Raw genomic sequence first — 20228 nt, forward strand, 5'->3', positions numbered from 1 at the left:
CACTTGCCAGAATGTTCGAAATCAAAAGTTTGCAATGGCAACCCTGTCTCTGCAAGACGAGCCCTTCTCTCCTCTGTGGCCTGCTTGCCTTTTATGAGAAAGCAGTGTGTTGTTTAAAGTGGAGAAACTTTGGGTCATTCCCCACCCCTTCTGCCCCCGCCACAATCTGGAGCAGCACACAGTCCAGGAAATATTTTAACGCCTTAGTTCAGACTAGTTCAGGGCTTTGCCACCTTGCACCATGGCTATTGCAAGGTTCAAGAAGCTCAAAGGTTGATATTCCCTCCAACCCATGACATAAGGGCTAAAAACTGGTGGGTGTTTGGCTAGTTGTGTTCTAGAGTGAGATTTTCCTCAGAAAGCCAGAGGGCACCCTAGTTGCCCTGAACTGAAATTCAGTGACACAAAAAATTGTCAGTAAAAGCGAGATTAAAGCACAAGCTTGGGGCAATGTCATCGCAGAGACAGAAAAACAAGCAATTTCTGCCTTCCGATTCCAGCACAAGATAGCCTTAACTTTTGGGGGGCAACGTAAGGGAGTAATGGGGTCTGTTCCAAAACCCACTGCTGAGCTGACCACCCCAATCAAGGCCTAAACCTAACACTCTGCTGTGGGCCATTTGCATGGCAGACTCTTTGCAGTGAAGTGCAGCAGCTGCTTTGGAGCCATTGCCCCCAGTGAGTTCGTCATGCGAGCCCAAAAAAGTGTCTACCACGTGGGCTGCTTCTGCTGTTGCGTCTGCGAGAAGCAGCTTCAGAAGGGGGACGAATTTGTCCTGAAGGAGGACCAGCTGCTTTGCAAGAGCGACTATGAGAAGGAGCGTGAACTACTCAGCCTAGTGAGCCCAACTGCGTCTGATTCTGGTAAGGGGGTCTTAAGGGTGCTGCTGGTTACTGTCTGCCACAGAAGGGCTCTTGTTGTGATATTTGGGGGTCAGGATATCAAATGTTCCCCGGTGACATTCCCCAATCTGTTCTTAGTTTTATAATTCGAAATCCTCTGGGCTGCAAAATATCTGTTATTTATTTGTGACACACCAACCCCAAGGGAAGGGAGCAATGTTGTTGTTGTTGTTTAGTCATTTACTCGTGTCCGACTCTTTGTGACCCCATGGACCAGAGCATGCCAGGCACTCCTGTCTTCCACTGCCTCCCGCAGTTTGGTCAAACTCATGCTGGTAGCTTCGAGAACACTATCCAACCATCTGATCCTCTGTCGCCCCCTTCTCCTTGTGCCCTCCATCTTTCCCAACATCAGGGTCTTTTCCGGGAGTCTTCTCTTCTCATGAGGTGGCCAACATATTGGAGCCTCAGCTTCACGATCTGTCCTTCCAGTGAGTACTCAGGGCTGATTTCCTTCAGAATGGATACGTTTGATCTTCTTGCAGTCCATGGGACTCTCAAGAGTCTCCTCCAGCACCATATTCAAAAGCATCAATCGTTTCAGCGATCAGCCTCCTTTATGGTCCAGCTCTCACTTCCATACATCACTACTGGGAAAACCATAGCTTTGACTATACAGACCTTTGTTGGCAAGGTGATGTCTCTGCTTTTTAGGATGCTGTCTAGGTTTGTCATTGCTTTTCTCCCAAGAAGCAGGCGTCTTTTAATTTCGTGACTGCTGTCACCATCTGCAGTGATCATGGAGCCCAAGAAAGTAAAATCTCTCACTGCCTCCATTTCTTCCCCTTCTATTTGCCAGGACCAGTGGCCATGATCTTCATTTTTTTGATGTTGAGCTTCAGCTGAAGCTCAAGGGAGCAATATTTAAAAGCAATAGAATAAAACACACCTAATTTTAAAACAAGCAAGCAAGCAAGCAAGCAAGCAAGGAAACAAACCAACCTGTATCTGATTAAAATAACTCCATATCTGCTTAATCCATCAAAAAACTCTGTGGACAATGTTCCCTCACAAACCTGTTTCTGGATTGTGTCTGAGTTCTGACTTAGCCTTCTCCCCAACATGTTAGTGTTCCATGCACAGGGAATTGTTTTGCAAGGAGGAGTGATAAATATTGTGGCCCAACAGCCACAAACTGAAGGAGCCCAGCCTCAGCCCAAAGGTAGTTTTGTAAACTCAGTTAAAACTAGGTTTCGGACTCTGTCAAGTCTCGTGCATTGTCTTGAACTGCCCAATTATCCCCCTCCCACTTATCATTGTGAATAAATCTTGAAGCAGTTTATAAAGAAGTAAATAAAAATGCATTCAAAACCATTTCAGTTTCAAAAATAGTACAGGTATCTCATACCATTCAAGGCAGTAGGATCAGTGCTACAAATCAGGGGAACAAACAAGCGAGCTTTTAATAAATGCCAGAAGCACCCAAAGGTTGATGCCTCCTGAGTGCAAGAGGACAGGCACAACTATGGAGAACGCTCACTTTTATAGGGTGACCAGATGATGTTCCACAAGTTCCGGCACAAAACCTCTTGGGAAGATCTCAGGGATCTGCTGGGTCTGCACCCTTTCAGTCCCTTGTTATCTAATGTCCCAATGGTCTCCTTGACCTCTTTCTTAATTCTCATGCATTTAATTTTTTTCCAGAAAACTATTGCTCTTAGTGTTTTTATCAATATCCTCCTCGTTTTTTTATTTGCTTGCCTTATTTTCAGCTGATATACGTTTTCCTTGAGTTTGTACCCTTTTTTTTGTTCTCATTTGGTCAAGACTCTCATTTTCCGAAGGAAGCCTTCTTGCCTCTTACGATTCCCTTTGTTTCTTTGTCATGACTTAAGCATGCATCTATCCTTTCAGTGTGAGATTCGTTGTTACAACACATTATCCTTTAGTCATCTCCTTGATTTCTTCCTCCATCTCAAGATCACCTTCCAAATCTTTGGTCGGGGTCAGGGGCAGGCAGTGCTGAGCAGTGGGCAGGGACCTCACGTCCAATCAGAAACCAAGAAACGTTGAAACGAAGTTAGCAACTGGTCCTTCAGTACCCTGGACAGATCACAAGGAAAAGACAATTTCAGCAGGTTCTTGGCACCTCCTGAGCCTCCATACCCCCTGTGGTTCTGAGGGTGCCAATCTCTTGGGAGAATCTGATTCAGTGGGTGTTGCCTTCAGAGATACCAGTGTATGGCTTGAAAGACTGTTTGCTTGGGTGCTGGGGCCTTAACACTTGTGCAGTTTCTGCCACTGGCCCTCCTGGCATTCCTCTCCCTCCATGTCAGAGTCTCTTGGAGCAACGAGAGAGATAAGAGGCAGAGAGCAGGATTGAGTAAGAATTACATAGGAAAAGTTTTCTTCTTTTGCCAGCTGTAAATCCAAGAGTGGGGATGAGACCTTTTTCAGAGAAAGGTTAGGATTGTAGGACGGACCGGACTCTCTCACACACTCACCCACATCACAAACAGCACCGTGATGGCTTTGATAACGACAGTTTTGACCGAGAGGTGACATTAGAAAATACAGCTGCCATGTAGAACAAAACCAGCAAAATGCTGCCATCTTCTGGCAGACGGGCGGTAAATAGAGTGAAGTAACTAGATACGCAATGAGAAAGAGCCAGGTTTGATTGAAAAGACTCAGTTGCTCTGCCCAGATAGTTCTCAGAAGTGAGAGCAGTTGCATCACGTTCTTCGCGAAGGAGGCTGGGCTCAGTGGAGCAGAAGACCAAGACTGCCAGACTTGGCCTATTGAGCCTCAGGCCCATTCCACGGCTTGCTGCCAGATTGTCATGCGTCTCTCTTTGCCCCTTAGAGGTACCATTCCCAGGTTTCTTCCAGGAATATTTCCTGAAATTGAACACAACGCCCCAACTCTGATATCATGCCGAGCACTGAGTAGAATGAGGCAAAAGCAATAAAGAGTCTTGTGGCAGAAATGGATTATGGCAGAAACTTTTGAGGACCACAGTCCATTTCATCAGGTGCATGTATTGTAATTCTAAATTGGAAAGATATGGTGGTTGAAAAAGTAACGGAGGGAAGCCAAATGGATATGAAATGCAAAAACAATAGACATTAAGGACTCCTCCAGATGACCTGTTCAGGGAGCATTTGTCCTGATTTGCTTGCACAAAGCTTCATCTCGAGGTTATGTGGTGTCTCCTCATTACAGAGCATTGCTTCTGATTTGTTAGTGAGGAGATCATGTGACAACAGGCATTTATTTTGATTTATCTGCCTGGTGGTGTCATTATCGCACATTTTTTTTGTCCGTGTCCCTTTCCTTTTCCTTTTGCTTGCAGTTTTATTTATTTATTTAAGTTCTTATGTTCCATCGGTAAACATTATCATATTACATCACAAGGCTTATTATACTGTAATTTTCAGCATGTATACAAAGTTTATATACTTAAAGGGGAAAAAACAAAACACAAGGACAAAAAAACTATTCCAAAATCATATATATACCAACACTTTGGACTTCCTGTCTCTCCCGTTCTATATTCCTTTTTTACAAATGAATGTATTCTTATTATTGTTTTTTTTAATAAATATTTTATTAAGCTTTTTAAATAAAAATGCAAAGATAAAGAAACAGAATAACATATATCATAACAGTTACAGCTAGGTAGCCGTGTTGGTCTGCCATAGTCAAAACAAAAAAAAATTCCTTCCAGTAGCACCTTAAAGACCAACTAAGTCAGTTCTTGGTATGAGCTTTACAGATAGGTAGCCGTGTTGGTCTGCCATAGTCAAAACAAAAAAAAATTCCTTCCAGTAGCACCTTAAAGACCAACTAAGTCAGTTCTTGGTATGAGCTCATGGAAGGAATTTTTTTTTGTTTTATATATCATAACATACTTTCTTAACATCTTTAGACTCCCTCACACCTCCCGCTCCCATTTGAATCATTGTCAATTCTTGCCCGCAATTTATCATCTTGTTTACAGTCTTGTGTCAAATTCATTTAAATATAATCTGTTAGTTCTCCAATAGATTTATAATTTTTCCTCAAACTTACTTATCCTCTTAATTCCATCTAATTTAGTGGTGCACAGTTATTTATGATCTAGCATCCTTTCTTAACATTCAACCAAATTACAATGTTTTTTTAAATAAATCTTGAATTTCTTCCAATCTTCTTCGACCCTCTCCTCTCCCAGGTCTCGGATTCTGCCAGTCATCTCAGCTAGTTCCATATAGTCCATCAGTTGCATCTGCCATTCTTCCAGCGTGGGTAGATCTTGAGTTTTCCAATTCTTAGCGATGAGTATCCTTGCTGCCGTTGTTGCATACATAAAGAATGTTCGGTCCTTTCTTATTATTGTATATTTCTTTACATTTTATCGAATACATTCCTATATCAATATGTACCCTTGGTCTTATTTCTCAACTCAGTCTCTCTCCAACGTCAATCGAATGCTAGCACAGATAGTGAACCTTTACCGTATTTTTGAACATATATCTTATATCTATCCCGTCCGTGTCCCTTTCCTAAGGACAATCTGACCTTTCTTTCCCCCTAAAGAAAGAAAATGTGCTTTAATCCACTTTCCTTGTGCAAACCTAGATCTCTGCTACACTACATTCCTAGAAGAGAAGACAATGGAGCCCAACTTGATGTCATCTACAGCTGAAAGCCGAAGTTGCTCCAACATACTTCCAGTGGTCTATAGCCAATACTTGCCAATGACACTTCCCTCTTGCAGGTCTTGGGTAGTTGACCTGTACTTGGTTGCAGACAGCTAGTCTCCCTTGAGCCTCAGACTCTTTCCATCACTAGTTGGACCACATATAGACCACATAACAAAGGCACAGACACAGAGACCAAACCCCACCACAAACCAAGATGCCATGTTTGCTCCCATATCTACTCAGGCAACACTATTACAGGACCTAACAGTGTCAGCCACAGCATCACAGATTGCTTCACTTGCTCATCTTCTGCTGTGATATGTGCTATCACCTGCCAGGAATGGAGAAACAGACCTGTCTTCATACGATAGACCAATGGAGCAAAACTGGCCAGGTAGAGGCGTGGATAATTTGGCTGCAAGAGCAAGTTCTGTGCAGCTGATCTGTGCAGAAAACAGGCTTGGACCTCCCACCCATCAGTTAAAGAATGCTTGGTTTGGCTGTGCGATTGAGTTCTTCATGCGCAACTTGCACACAGCTGATCGACTTGAGTTTCCTGCCCATTTGCTAAGTAGGCAATTCAAGCCTGCTTATCATTGGCGCTTAAAAGCATGGCACAGTGCTCTTTGCAAGCCTTGTATGGTGCTTTAAAGTCACTCTCCCGCCCCCCCCCCCCGCCAGCCCCATGGACTACTTTTGGCAGGTGAGTGACCTACCTGTGAATCACCTGACACCCTTATGACTTTAGTTGGTTGAGAGCTGGGTGGCCCTGCCCGCCTGTCAAAGTTGGCTTGCGGTGGTGTGGGGTGTCCCATCGGAACAGAAAGGTTCACTACCTCTGGAATAAACGAACCCAAATCTGACATGAGAAATGGAAGCATCCAGAAACCAGAGCACTCTTTGTGGGAATGTTCAGGGAGGCAGGAGAGGATATATTGTTTAATTATATCCTTCCCAACTTGTGTTAACAAGTTCTACAGTTTAGCAGAGTAACAGTCACCTTTAAACTTACACAGCGGATAGCTTTGCCAGGCTTGCTTAAGCCACTAAAATAAGTTTCCTGGTAATTCCCCTTTTATTCCCTCTTTAAAAAGAATAGATGAGACACAGTTTGTATAAAAGTATAAAATAGTTTACTCGCTCATTCTGTTCACAGATGGATCCCAGAAGGCAGATTTAAGTTACAAAATATATAAACCTGGAATCTATCCCATAGGGAGATAGTTCCTTTGTCCTCTCTTGGATGGAAGCCAAGAGAGTATCTCAGGCTGATGCTTCGTTGACGAAAGCAAAATGGAGGAAACAGAGATGTGGTGGTCAGTCCTGTGCTTTTGTTACCTGCACAGGTAAAGTCACGCCCACCTCTGGTCACATGCAGAGGAAGTTTGTCCCAGCACAGGAGGAAACAGGAAGTTTATCTACTGTCTGGACAAACATTCCTCTTCATGTCTAAACATGTCTACTCTAGGAATGTTGTATTTGACTGTCCTGTGATTCACACCCCACACTCTTAAGGTAGTCATACTTGAACAAATACGGTACATTTTAAAGGTTTCTCTGGTGTGAAGCTCCTGAATTACAATTAATCAAGGAGTCCAGTTCTGTTTATTTGGACCTGAACAGAGATTGGGGTTGTTGTTTTTTTACGTAGATGCTGATGATAAACAACAAAGTTGTGTAATCCAACCCTAAACCACATTTACTCAAAAATAAGTCTCACTATCTTCAGTACAGTCTAGTCATAAGTAGGATTGGGCCATTAAGCTCTCACATGTAAACTAAAAGCACCAGTATATTTTCTATATTGCAGTCTAATCCTCTCAGCTTAACTTCTCAAAGGGCCGTCCTGATTTGCTACAAGCTGGCCTGAGAACCTGTTTGGTTGACTGGCAGAATGTAAGTTTTCTAAAAAAAGCAATATAAATGTGGAGCACTCCATAGCTCAGTCAGTAGAGCATTAGACTCTTAATCTCAGGGCTGTGGGTTTGAGCCCCGCGTTGGGCAAAAGATTCCTGCATTGCAGGGGGTTGGGCTAGATGTCCCTCGTGGTCCCTTCCAACTCTACAATTCTTTGATTCTATCATTCTCTGTCTAAGAGAAAGGACAGACTTTCCCCCGTGACATTTAATTGTGAGGCTATGAGATTATGGCATCTACTTGACCAGTCATCATATATGTATCTTTAAAGACCCAGTCAGAAACATAAGGGAACAAGGAGCACAATGCAAACTTAGGACCACTTTATGAGAAAATGAAAATAAAGAGCAAAGCACTGGAAGCCATATGCTGCCCATAATCTGCAAAGCCCTCAGTTCAATGACTCCTTCCCTTGAGCCCCAGTGTCCAAGCCTAAGTAAACAGGCGCCTGTGAAAGAGGAGCCCCCTTTCCAATTAAAAGTGTACTAACATCCCTCCTTTCCCTAATTCCCTCTAACCAAAGAATTTCTTCATCTTCATACACGAAGCCGGTTCTTCATCATTCCCCCAGTGAGCCTTGGGGTTGCGCAGAGGTCACGGCAGACAATATAAACCGCCTGTAGTCCTTTCCCATGTTACACCAGGAGGAGTCTTAAAGATTAATTAATTCCTACCCTGTTCGAGGAAGGCTTGAAAGGCAGAGTTAATTAAAAGCATTGCCACGTTAAAGCAGAATCAACTTTCCATCATTTGGAGGGATTTGGCGAGCAGGTGTCTGGGGTGGCGGGGGAACACGGCCACTCTTCTTTCATGGGATGGGATTCCCCCAGACTTCTCTGCACTGTTCCCCTCCCTTCCCCATCCATTTCAAAGCATTTCCCTGTTTCATTCTCCTATATGGACAGATGTGGGAAATATTTGATCAGCCTGTTTCTCTCTCTCTTTCACTTATATAATTTTTTAATTAATTTTCAACATATCATTTTCAACAATAATTAAATGTACTTTAACATCTTATACAACTTTTTTGACTTCCATCAATCACATCTGAAAATTTTCCAATCTATTTATTTGATTTACATTTCTTATTTTCACTATTACATTTAAATCTCATAACTAGTATCTCTTCTTTCTCTTTTTTGCAATATTCCACATATTTCTCCTTACAAAACTTCTTGTAGTCCTACTAGCGTAATTTGTTGATTGTTCTTCAAATAGTTTGTATATTTCTTCCAATCTTCTGTAAATCTCTGGTCCCACAGGTTTCGAATCCTTCCTGGCATCTTATCCAATTCTGCGTAATCCATTAATTTTGTCTGCCATTCTTCTTTTGTCGGTATTTCTTCTTGTTTCCATTTCTGAGCCAACAATACTCTTGCCGCTGTTGTTGGATATAAAAACAATTTTACATCCTTTCAATTAATATCTTCTCCTATAATGCCAAGTAAAAATGCTTCTAGTTTTTTTATAGAAATGTAAATTTTAACATCTTTTTCATCTCATTATATATCATTTCCCATTTACTTTCTTACATTCCCACCACATGTGATAAAATGTTCCTTCTGATCAGCCCGTTTCTCTAGTCATCCTGTGAAAGAGAAACAGGAATGCCTCTTATCAATAATGCACTGAGGGGCAAACGCAGCATCAACTTAGAGCAATCAACTCATTGTTTTCAAATACTATTCATTAGTAAAATGCTACTATTTTGAACTCTACTGAGGCCTATTCCATACATGCAGCACATCATGAGATGGGACTGAGGTGGAAGTACCTGTACCATACTTAGTCCAGACTGCAAGTGAGGATTTGTTGTTTTTATTTTATTTATTTTTTATTAAAAAAATTATTGGTTTTACATACTTTTATACATTTTTACTTTAACCATTTGAAAACATTAAAGTAAAAGGTTCTTTCAAACCTTCAGACCCTCTTCCCTCCCTCCCTCCCTCCCTCCCTCCCTCCCTCCCTCCAAAAGTTCCATATTAAAAATATATATATTCTGAATCTTTTACTGTTATCTATCTGTTATATATCCATAGTTACCGTAGTTCATTTCACATTACAAGTGTCATTGTATCCCTGCCAATGATTAACTGTTTACAGTGGTCTTTTAAATACATTAAAAATTTATTCCAGTCTTTTAGAAATACTTGGTCTTCCTGGTTTCTGTTATTTCCCGTCAGTCTCACCATCTCTGCATACTCCATCAATTTAGTCTACCATTCTTCTCTAGTCAGCCCTTTCCCTCCTTCCATCTCTGGTCTAGTAGTATTCTTGCTGCCATCGTTGCGTACATAAAAAGTATTATGTCTTCTTTTGGTATCTCTTCACCTTTTACAGTGCAACCTCGAGTTACAAACACCTCAGGTTACAAATGCTTCAGGTTACACACTCCACTAACCGGGAAGAGTTACCTCAAGTTGAGAACTTTGCCCCAGGATGAGAATGGAAATTGTGTGCCGGCGGCAGCAAGAGGGCCCATTAGCGAAAGCACGCCTCTAGTTAAGAACAGTTTCATGTTAAGAACGGACCTCCGGAACAAATTAAGTTCGTAACTAGAGGTACCACTGTATACCTAACAAAAAAACCTTCTGGTCTTTTTAACAAAAGTTTTCTTAAACAGTTTCTTTAACTTATTATATATCATCTCCCAGAAAGCTTTTACCGCTCCACAGATTAGTTGTCATTTTTAAATGCACCATGCAAGTTGAAAATTATCACAGCTGGATCTTGGTTAGGCCCAGAACCATTCTCCACTGTTGTGCTCATTTTCTGTTTGCAAGGAACTGTTAATATGAGGGAACATTTTTTAAAAATGGCGCCCCCCCTCCATGTGCAACCTGAAACGGCATAGTATTGAAGGCATACACTCTAGTGCCAAACATTTTATTGGAATGCTAACCTTGCCAAATTAGGACTACCTTATTCCAGACATTGGGACGCGGGTGGTGCTGTGGGTAAAACCCCAGCACCTAGGGCTTGCCGATCGCATGGTCGGTGGTTCGAATCCCCACGGGGGGTGAGCTCCCGTCGTTCGGTCCCAGCTCCTGCCCACCTAGCAGTTCGAAAGCACTCCTAAGTGCAAGTAGATAAATAGGTACCGCTTTATAGTGGGAAGGTAAATGGCGTTTCTGTGTGCTGTGCTGGTGCCGGCTCGCCAGAGCAGCGTCGTCACGCTGGCCACGTGACCTGGAAGTGTCTCCGGACAGTGCTGGCCCCCGGCCTCTTAAGTGAGATGGGTGCACAACCCTAGAGTCGGACACGACTGGCCCGTACGGGCAGGGGTACCTTTACCTTACCTTTTATTCCAGACATTTACTTAGAGTAATGGAGGCCGATAGCTTAAGAGCTTCCTCACCTCCCAGGCAAAGTGTCCCAGCATCTCACACATATCCTAATTGAAAAGCCTGCTTAATTACTCTTCAGTGGAGTTCTGGCTGCCGTGATGCATGCTTTGAGAGCCTTGAGGTGAGATTTCTCCAGTGCAATGGGGACATTTTTAAAGAGCATTTGGAGTTGAGCTATAGGTTGGGTGTTAGCTAAAAACACCATATGATACCTGTACGTATAATCTCTGGGCTTAATTCCATGTGTTACTGTTGACTTTAAAAGTTTGAAATGGTCTGAATCTAGGGTTAGGGTTAGGCTGTCTGAGGTTCTATTAGTGGCAACTGGAGCAAGGCTAATTCCTGCTTTGAAACCTTTGCCCAGAGAAGCCCGTCTGGCCATCTTGTTTCTAGCTTGCAGAAGGATGCTTAAATATCCTTCTTTAGGAAGAAGAAGAAGAAGAGTTTGGATTTGATATCCTGCTTTATCACTACCCGAAGAAGTCTCAAAGCAGCTAACATTCTCCTTTCCCTTCCTCCCCCATAACAAACACTGTGAGGTGAGTGGGGCTGAGAGACTTCAAAGAAGTGTGACTAGCCCATGGTTACCCAGCAGCTGCATGTGGAGGAGCGGAGACGCGAACCCGGTTCACCAGATTACAAGTTCACCGCTCTTAACCACTACACCACATTGGCATTGAGGCCCCTGGGAGATGGCTGCTGACTTGTTGTGTAACCAGATTTGAATTGATCTTATAATCCTCTTTTGACTGCTTTTTTTGACTGTTATTTCCTTATAACCACCCCAGCCACACCCCTGTAAAAGTTGCAAAACAGGAGCCCTGGTTTCTCTCCAATGTCTTTCCTTTCCTTACCAAATGCTTCTGAGTGCTTTGTAGCTCTACCTGTGCAAATTCTGAAAGGAATTTTGAGCATCTTCCTGTTAGTATGGAGCTTTTCCATGCGGCTTCTCAATTTGGAGTGATTTCGTTTTAAGCAAAGGCTGGCTTGTGAATCGCATTGTGTGGGATTTTATCCCCTTCCCCAATCTTTTAAGGTAAAAGTGATGATGAAGGGAGCCTGTGCAAAATGGGAGATGGCACAGGGAAAACAGCCGAGGAAAGCAAGGACCACAAGCGGCCGAAACGACCCCGGACCATCTTGACGACCCAGCAGCGCCGGGCATTCAAGGCATCGTTTGAAGTGTCTTCTAAACCATGCAGGAAGGTACAGTTTGATCATAAGAAGAAACTGGCACCATGAACACTGGAATCACCAGAGGCAGCCAGTTTACACCGCCTAAGATGTTGTTGAATTCTGTGGCCATAGAGTGACTCCTGTCTTAATAATTCCTAGACATTGTGCTCTGTCGGTGGCAGTCAGGTTCAGGCGTGTGGTCCGCTAAACAGAATGCAGCCCAACAGACAAGTGTTGTGATTCCCAGGCCCTTGACCATCACTCCTGAGCAGTCAGCAAAAGGAGAAGAGAGATTTAATGACCCAGGTGTGAGCCACTGTATGTAAATGACAGGCTGATGGACTGCAAGTTGTGCAGCCCTACGCAAGTCTGAGAGCCCCTTACCTGCTGGGAAAACTTGTTTAGTTTAGAAAAAAGATTCCCTGCTGGATCAAACCAAAGGCCCAGCTATTCCCGCATCCTTTTCTCACAATGACCAGTGAGGTGCCCTGTGGGAATGTTCAGGAAGGCAGGAGAGGATATATTGTTTAATAATACCCTTCCTAACCAGTTCTATGATTTAGCAGAGTAACATTCCCTCTTTAAACTTACATAGCGGATCGGTTTGCCAAGCTTGCATAAGCCTCTAAAATAAGTTTCCTGGTAATACCCCTTTTATTCTCTCCTAAAAAGAATAGACACAGCACAGTCTTGTAGAAAAGTATAAAAAGAGTTTACTCACACGTTCTGTTCACAAATGGATCCCAGAAGGCAGACTTAAGTTACAAAATATATACACGTTATCTATCCCATAAGGAGATATTATCTATCCCATAAGGAGATAGTTCCTTTGTCCTCTCTTGGCTGGTAGCCAAGAGAGCATCTCAGGCTAAGGAGATGTTGCTTCTTTGAGGAATGGAGTCAGAGAGAGATGGCCGTCTGCCCTGTGCTATTTTGTTACCTGCACAGGTAAGGTCACGCCCACCTCTGGTCACATGTAGAGGAAGTTTGTCCCAGCACAGGAGGAAACAGGAAGTTTATCTACTGTCTGGACAAACATCCTTCTTTATGTCTAAATATGTCCACTCTAGGAATGTTGTATTTGACTGCTCTGTGTTTCACACCCCACATGCCCGTGTAAAGCCCCAAACAGGATTTTAGCAGCATAGCACACTCCCCCACTTCAGTTCCCCAGCGGCAACTGTTCAGAGGATGTGGATGGCGCTGTGGTCTAAACCACTGAGCCTCTTGGGCTTGCCAATCGAAACTGCATGACAGGGTGGGCTCCCATTGCTCTGTCCCAGCTCCTGCCAACCTAGCAGTTCAAAAGCACACCAGTGCAAGTAGATAAATAGGTGCTGCTGTGGCGGGAAAGTAAACGGCATTTCTGTGTGCTCTGGTTTCCGTCATGGTGTCCCGTTGTGCCAGAAGCGGTTTAGTCATGCTAGCCACATGACCCGGAAAGCTGGCAAACGCCGGCTCCCTCGGCCTGAAAGCGAGATGAGCACTGCAACCCCCTAGTCGCCTTTGACTGAACTTAACTGTCCAGGGGTCCTTTACCTTTTTAACCTTTACAGCGAAAAACTAAAGAGTTGTGGGCTGTTTAGAAAAATAATAATCCCACATTAAACCATAAGATCCCTGCTGGATCAAACCAAAGGTCCAGCCATTCCTGCATCTTTTTCTCACAATGGCCAGTGAGGAGCCTGTGGAAAGCCCTCACCCACTTCCGTTCCCCAGCCGCTACTCTTCAGAGGCATATTGCCCCTGGATAGGACATAGTCATTGTAGCTAATAGCCATTTCTCTAAAGCCATCCAAGTTGGTGTCCATTGCTACCTCTTGTGGGATAAAATTCCATAGTTTACGCACTGAGCGAAGAAGTACTTTCTTTTGACTGTCCCGCATCTTCCAACATTCAGTGTTATGAGACAGTAAGGAAAACCTTTCTTCACCCGCTTTCTCCATGCCATGCATAATTTTTAAAATCCTGTCACTTGCTACTAGCCTTTGCTCTAAACCAAAAAGTCCCGAATGCTGCAACTTTCCTTCCTAGGGGAGTTGCTTCATCCCCGTGATCACTTTTGATACACACTGATCAGTATTCTGCGTGTTTTCACAGCTCCTCTGTTTGGAGACACATGTTTGAAATCTGACTGCCGAACTCCAAAAGCTTCCAGTTCTGGTGGTTTTGGATTTTGGTGAGAAATCTAGGGAGCAACTGCAAACACTGAGATTTTGTGCCGAAAAATGAAAAAAACCCTTTATGAAAATGTTGAAATTTGTGTTGAGAGTCCTACACATTTAGTATTTTGCTGATCCTTTTGCCTCTGTTTTAAACAAATAATCATGTCTGCTGTTTTGACATTTCATGAAGGTAAGGGAAACGTTAGCGGCCGAGACGGGTCTGAGTGTCCGAGTTGTTCAGGTCTGGTTCCAGAATCAAAGAGCTAAGGTAACAACATTTCTCCTTGAATCACTTACTACATAATGATGCTGGGGCCTTTCTTCCATTTTTAGATAGGAGGGCTACCTATCTAAACAGGAGATGTAGTCCTAGTTTGGAGTCAGAATAGGCAATTTGCAGATGGAATTTTTGGATTTGGGAAGCTGTCTAACAGACCATTGGTCCGTCTAGCATAGTTGCACTGAGCTGCACAGTCTGGCAGAAGTTGCGTAGCAAGTTCCCGACCCCCCAGGTGGAAATAATGACACATGACAATTATTAAGGTTAATGGGCTAAAAAACTTTATTGGTTACAGGTGATGAGCGGTATTGGCTTAGGCATTGGTCCTAACTGACTATATCCGACTATACCCGTCCGCTCGAAGTCCGGGAAGGGTTAACCACCAAGGGGGGGAGTCCTGATGATGCACATTAACTAGGAACTCCCCTGGGGTCACTGCTAGGGGGCGTGCCTTAGGCCCTAACCTACCTAGGCTTTGGACAGGGCCGCGCCCCCCGGAATCATCTAACGGACTACCCTTCAGTATCTGGGGCAGGTGATGGCGATACTTCCCCTCTTCCATCTACAGAACTATACCAATGCCTAACCGCCAATACCTGAAAAGCTGTGACGATTTGCTATGAGGCAGGTGAAAACCAAGTGGCTGGTGCCAATTTGCCAAGTGGAAAAATTCCTACCAGGCCCCTTAACGGCGACCAACCAAGGTCCATAGCAAGGTCAAAGAACAAAACCTTAGAGGGCGGGAGGGTGGGGAAAGCAGGAACAGCTGGCGAGCGGCAAAGAGGGAGACCCCCGGCCACGTCCTGCCTTTATAGGCCCCCTGAAGATGCCAATTGGTCGGCCAGGGGGTGACGTGGCTGGGAATCCCCCCAATCGCGCAGGGGCTGGCCTCCACCCACCACGTGTGTGGAGGGGCCATGAAGCCCGCAACCCCACCTCCTCCTTAGGGCGGAAGTGGCTCTCTCAGACAGGGCTCTGTCTCAGCCCATCTTAAGAACTATCAGAGTGTAACGGCAGCATCGTGCTTCTGCTAACCCTGTGGATGCTTTCCCACCATTTAGGAAAAGAAGAGGAAGGGATATTGGCTTGTTCTAACCTTTCCTCCCTTTTTGTAACAGATGAAGAAATTAGCAAGACGACAGCAGCAGCAACAGCAAGATCAGCAAACAACACAGAGGCTCACTTCTGGTAAGCCTGTCTCCTAACCCCCTTTTGTCATGGGACCTGCCTGTTCTCTCTCCCTTGAAACTCCACCACCTACAACCAGGATTTTGAAAATGGAAAGTGGATTCTCTTTCCATGGAGGCACCAGGAGTTGCTGGACAGGAGGACCAAATACTTTCCTAGCTCCCCTCCTTTCAAATGCAGGTTCTGTGCTTCCTACATAAGCCAGAAGGCAGAATATGCCACGCTGAAGGAGGGAGGGCATCAACAATATATGGCGGCCAGTGAACCAGTCCTCTGCAATGGGCAAGATTTCATTTCCTCTGAGACTTTAATAGCATGCCATGAACAGCTATGGTCCTCCCCACAATATCGATTTGACTTATCCCATGGTTTCGTCAACACTCAGTTCTTGGTGTTACCTTGAAAAACTAGAATTTATTGATGTGGAAAAGTTATGATTCACTTCTCCTTGGCTCCTAGGACATCTCGGCTGCCATTTCCTACCTGGGAACTCTCCTCAGATTGTTGTTGGTTTTCCACTGTAATCTCCATAGCTTTTCAGTCCTTAGCTTTGCTTCCCAATTTCCCTTTACTATATAGGGCTGAACATGCTTCCCATCTCAACTCTTCTTTCCATGCTTAGATCACTCTTCTCGCACAATGGCCCCTCTTTTGCATGATGCGCACCTGGTCCTTCAGGGGCACAGTTACTCCATTCAGGATTGGGGAGTCCCCATACCTGCCCACCCCCTGTCCCCCCAAAACAGTACTTCTGTCTTGTCAGGATTCAACCTCAATCTGTTAGCCGCCATCCATCTACTTTAAAGTGTGTACACTTCCTTCTGCAAGACAAAAAGCAGAGGAGTTTCCTGATCCTATGTCCCGAAACCGCCTCAGATGTATTCAACTAAAAAACAAAAAAAACAACAAAAAAAACCCACAAGTCTGAGATCCATACATTTATCTTTCAGCATCTTTTCTGGATTGACTCTAAGACTGAACATGTTGAGGGTTCTTTTGCATGTCAAAGAATGAAAGAAAGAAAGGGGGGAGAGAGAAGGGGGTTGAACATGGGGAAAAAGGGCCTTCTCGGTAGTGGCACCCACCCTGTGGAATGCCCTCCCATCAGATGTCAAGGAAATAAACAGTTATCTAACTTTTAGAAGACATCTGAAGGCAGCCCTGTTTACAGAAGTTTTTAATATCTAATGGTTTACATTTTTGTGTGTGCTGTAAGCCACCCAGAGTGGCTGGGGAAACCCAGCCAGATGAGCAGGGTATAAATATCATCATCATCATCATCATCATCATCATCATCATCATCACAGGAGTCCTGTCTTACAGTGAACTTGGCATCCGAGTTCCAAAGGAGCTTATAGTTATATTTTTCATGAATTTGATAATATGTAGGTCTGGCTGGCTGGCCTTTAAGCAGCTCATATATTTGAGTCGACTGATGATTTAATTCATTTATTCCGAGACTGAAAAATGAGAAGTCGTATATGGGTTGGTTGGGTATGGCTTTGAAAATAGGGGAGCTGGGAAAGAGTTCACACCTCCTGGGACTGGAGAAAAAAGTTCATTAAGAAAAAAGGCACCAGTATAGAAAAGCCAGGTCTTGCTGACATAAGTGAAATAATAAGGTATTGGGAGACTGATCTTATGAACTCATGCATTTTATTTGCCATTGTCTTCCAGCTCAGACAAACAGTGGCAACAACACAGGCCTCGAAGGAATCATGAACTCTTATACCACCTTGCAACCACCTCCACAACAAGTATTGGTCATTGATCAAAGTGTTTACAGCTCAGACCCCTTCCGGCAAGGGCTCACTCCGCCACAAATGCCAGGAGACCACATGCACCCTTATGGTAAGAACGGAAACCCTGCATATTGCACATTTTGAGGGAGCCGTAAATTGAAACGGCTTCTTTCTGTATGTCCCATTGCAACATCTCATACGGACTAAGAGGAACCCCTTAACAATGTGAATGTAGGATGTCAAGAGTCCATAGTCCTCTAAGACAATATCCGTGCTGGGTTTGGGCTTCCAGGCTTAAGCTAGTGGAGCTTGAGATTTTAAACGTGTCTGGTTTCCATCTAGCTCAGGCATAGACAAACTCCAGATGTTTGGGACTACAATTCCCATCATCCCTAACCACTGGTCCTGTTAGCTAGGGATAATGGGAATTGTAGTCCCAAACATCTGGAGGGCTGGAGTTTGCCTATGCCTGGTCTAGATCCTTGATTCAGATTGTATGTCTGTTTAGCTACCTCAAACTCGAGAGAGATATTATTATTATTATTATTATTATTATTATTATTATTATTAGGGTGGCTTAGTCAAAATTCTGATGACACTTCTGAAAGAAGTTCTCGCGTGCAAGCGCCATTAAAAATAATGGCGCAAGAGCCTGACTCTGCACCCAAGCAGCTGCCGTTCATTTCAGTGTTGTGTGAGTGGATTGTGCCTGAGTGGAACAAATCTTTCTCTCTGTTCTGAAGGTTCTGAGCACCTTTTGTGTGAGATGGACAGTGACGACACCTCCCTCAGCAACCTGGGCGACTGTTTCTTAACAACTGTGGAACCTGGGCCCTTGCAGTCCAGAGTGGGGAACCCCATTGACCACCTGTACTCCATGCAAAGCTCCTACTTCACATCTTGAGGCATTTGAGGCTCTGAGCAGACCAGGGCTGGGCTCACTGCAGGTGCCACCTGGAGAGAAGGAGAGGAAAGGATTTTGAAGTTGCTAGCTTCGTTTCCCATTTGAAAAAAATTCAGCGGAAATCAGGAAAATTTGTGAAAGAAGAATTCAAAACTCCGTTCTCCTTTCGCGAACCCATTTATGGAATGACTTTTTGAAACTGAGTTTTAAATTTTGAAGTGTCAAGGAATGCATGAAAGAAGACAAAAACTTATTCTCCCCCCTCCCCCCGTGTTTTATTTAAGGCTGTCTTGAAGGCAAGTTGCAAAAATCAGTACTTTAGGCTTAGACTAGATAGGCAAGCAATATTTCCCACTTTGAACTTTGGGGCTGAAACAAAAGTTCCTCATTTGGGTGGACTACCCTTCGGGGGGGGGGAACTTAGATACTTTTCAATAATTTGTGCATTTTGCAATCCTTTTTGGCAATCCTGGTGGCTTCTGCGATTTCTGCATTGCTATCATTTCTTCCTTGGTTGCTATTTCTTTCTCCTTCCTGGATTAATCCCGTAAGTGAACCCACCTTATCAGAATCACATAGTGAACAGGATGATATCAGAATGAAGTCAGTTAGATCTGAGCATGTGAGAGTGAGAGCAATTTAAACTAATAAATGAACATTATTATTATTATTATTATTATTTTGCAATGAGTGACAGAAAATAATTGACATGGAGGCATTTTTGACACTGCCAAAAATGTATGGAGGGGTGAGAAGGTTCATGGTTTGTTCATACAGCTATCAATTTGGTGCATGGCAAGCATGTGTGTCAAGGTGTTTGAGTGTGTTCATGAAAGGGCGTGTGCATTTATATACAAGATACAAGCGCACCTAATATTGCATCAGGTTTATCTTTTATGGTAGAAAAGTTCTGCACAGCAAAAAATAACTTTATTTTCTGAGTGAACTATATTTAAGAAATTGCTCAACGCACTTAAGTTATGAAACGAAAGAACCGGGTTTTCTAAAATATCACATTTGGTTTGCAAAGACGGAAAAGCAGAGTTAGAGCAGCAGTCTCAGCTGGAGGCAAAGACGGAAAAGCAGAGTTAGAGCAGCAGTCTCAGCTGGAAGCAATTTGATGCTTCTTTCCATTTCTTCATTGGTTTTCAAATGAAAATCCACGTCTGAAAATATAAGGGTTACCCATCCTCCCTTCTGCATGCAATCTAGTTCCATTAGAATAAAGGAAAACTCTGCTGTTGACTTCAGTGCAATTCGGGTTGCAGCCAACATTAGTTCTATACAAGAGAATTGTCATCCCAAGAAAGAGACACATCATGCTTTGTGTCCCATCAGCAGCACAGAGGTTAGCCTTGTACATACATGTAGAGGAAGCCCTTATTCTAAATGAAGGCATCTTTCAAAGCAATGGAAAAGCTGCCTTTGGAGTTTCTAACAGTTCCAGAGTACATTCATGGGCTGTGGAGAGTGATCCCACTATCAAGATTTGCAAGGGGATGATGTAGGAACACTTAAGAAACTAAATGGTTGACTCCTTTCAGAAACCAGAACCTCCACTGCTGTTGGTGAAGAATAGAATAGATGGATCTACAAAACACCACAAAGAATTTGACAAAATAACATCGACAGTTGTCATGGGTATCCATTCTAAAGTCCTTTGTTGCAATAGAGAGGACTTCTGGTGAACTCCATAGGCAATGGACATTGGTCGTCATGTGCCTTCCAGATGAGTTAGACCAACTCATTCTTCTGCTACTTAAATAATGGAGTCTTCCAATGTAACCGAGAAATCTTCTGTTGAACTGGCGCGGAGTGAAGGATCGCTACATATATGTCTTTAACATGCTGAGTTCCACCTCTTATTTAGAGAAGACTCATAATGGGCTGCCTGAGAGGGAACTGGAGAGGACCCAGGCAGATTCAAGTTCCTCTGACATGGAGCTGTAGGAATCCAGCTCCCTGCTCTTCTTCC

General features: G+C 43.7%; 1 protein-coding gene across 2 annotated transcripts in view; it reads left to right on the forward strand.

The window, feature by feature from the left end:
• Window positions 1–18923, forward strand: part of LMX1A (LIM homeobox transcription factor 1 alpha) — a 76984-nt gene extending 58061 nt beyond the window's left edge. For both annotated transcript variants that reach the window (XM_083743960.1, XM_083743961.1), the window contains 6 exons: window positions 632–864; window positions 11835–12004; window positions 14330–14407; window positions 15538–15607; window positions 17285–17458; window positions 18093–18923. In XM_083743960.1, coding sequence (XP_083600086.1) covers window positions 632–864; window positions 11835–12004; window positions 14330–14407; window positions 15538–15607; window positions 17285–17458; window positions 18093–18253 — 886 coding nt within the window. In that variant the 3' untranslated portion in view covers window positions 18254–18923. The remainder of the gene's footprint in view (window positions 1–631; window positions 865–11834; window positions 12005–14329; window positions 14408–15537; window positions 15608–17284; window positions 17459–18092) is intronic.
• Window positions 18924–20228: the final 1305 nt, after the last annotated feature.

The sequence above is a fragment of the Podarcis gaigeae genome, assembly GCF_964106915.1.
Source record: "Podarcis gaigeae genome assembly, chromosome: 6".
Taxonomy (NCBI): Eukaryota; Metazoa; Chordata; class Lepidosauria; order Squamata; family Lacertidae; genus Podarcis; species Podarcis gaigeae.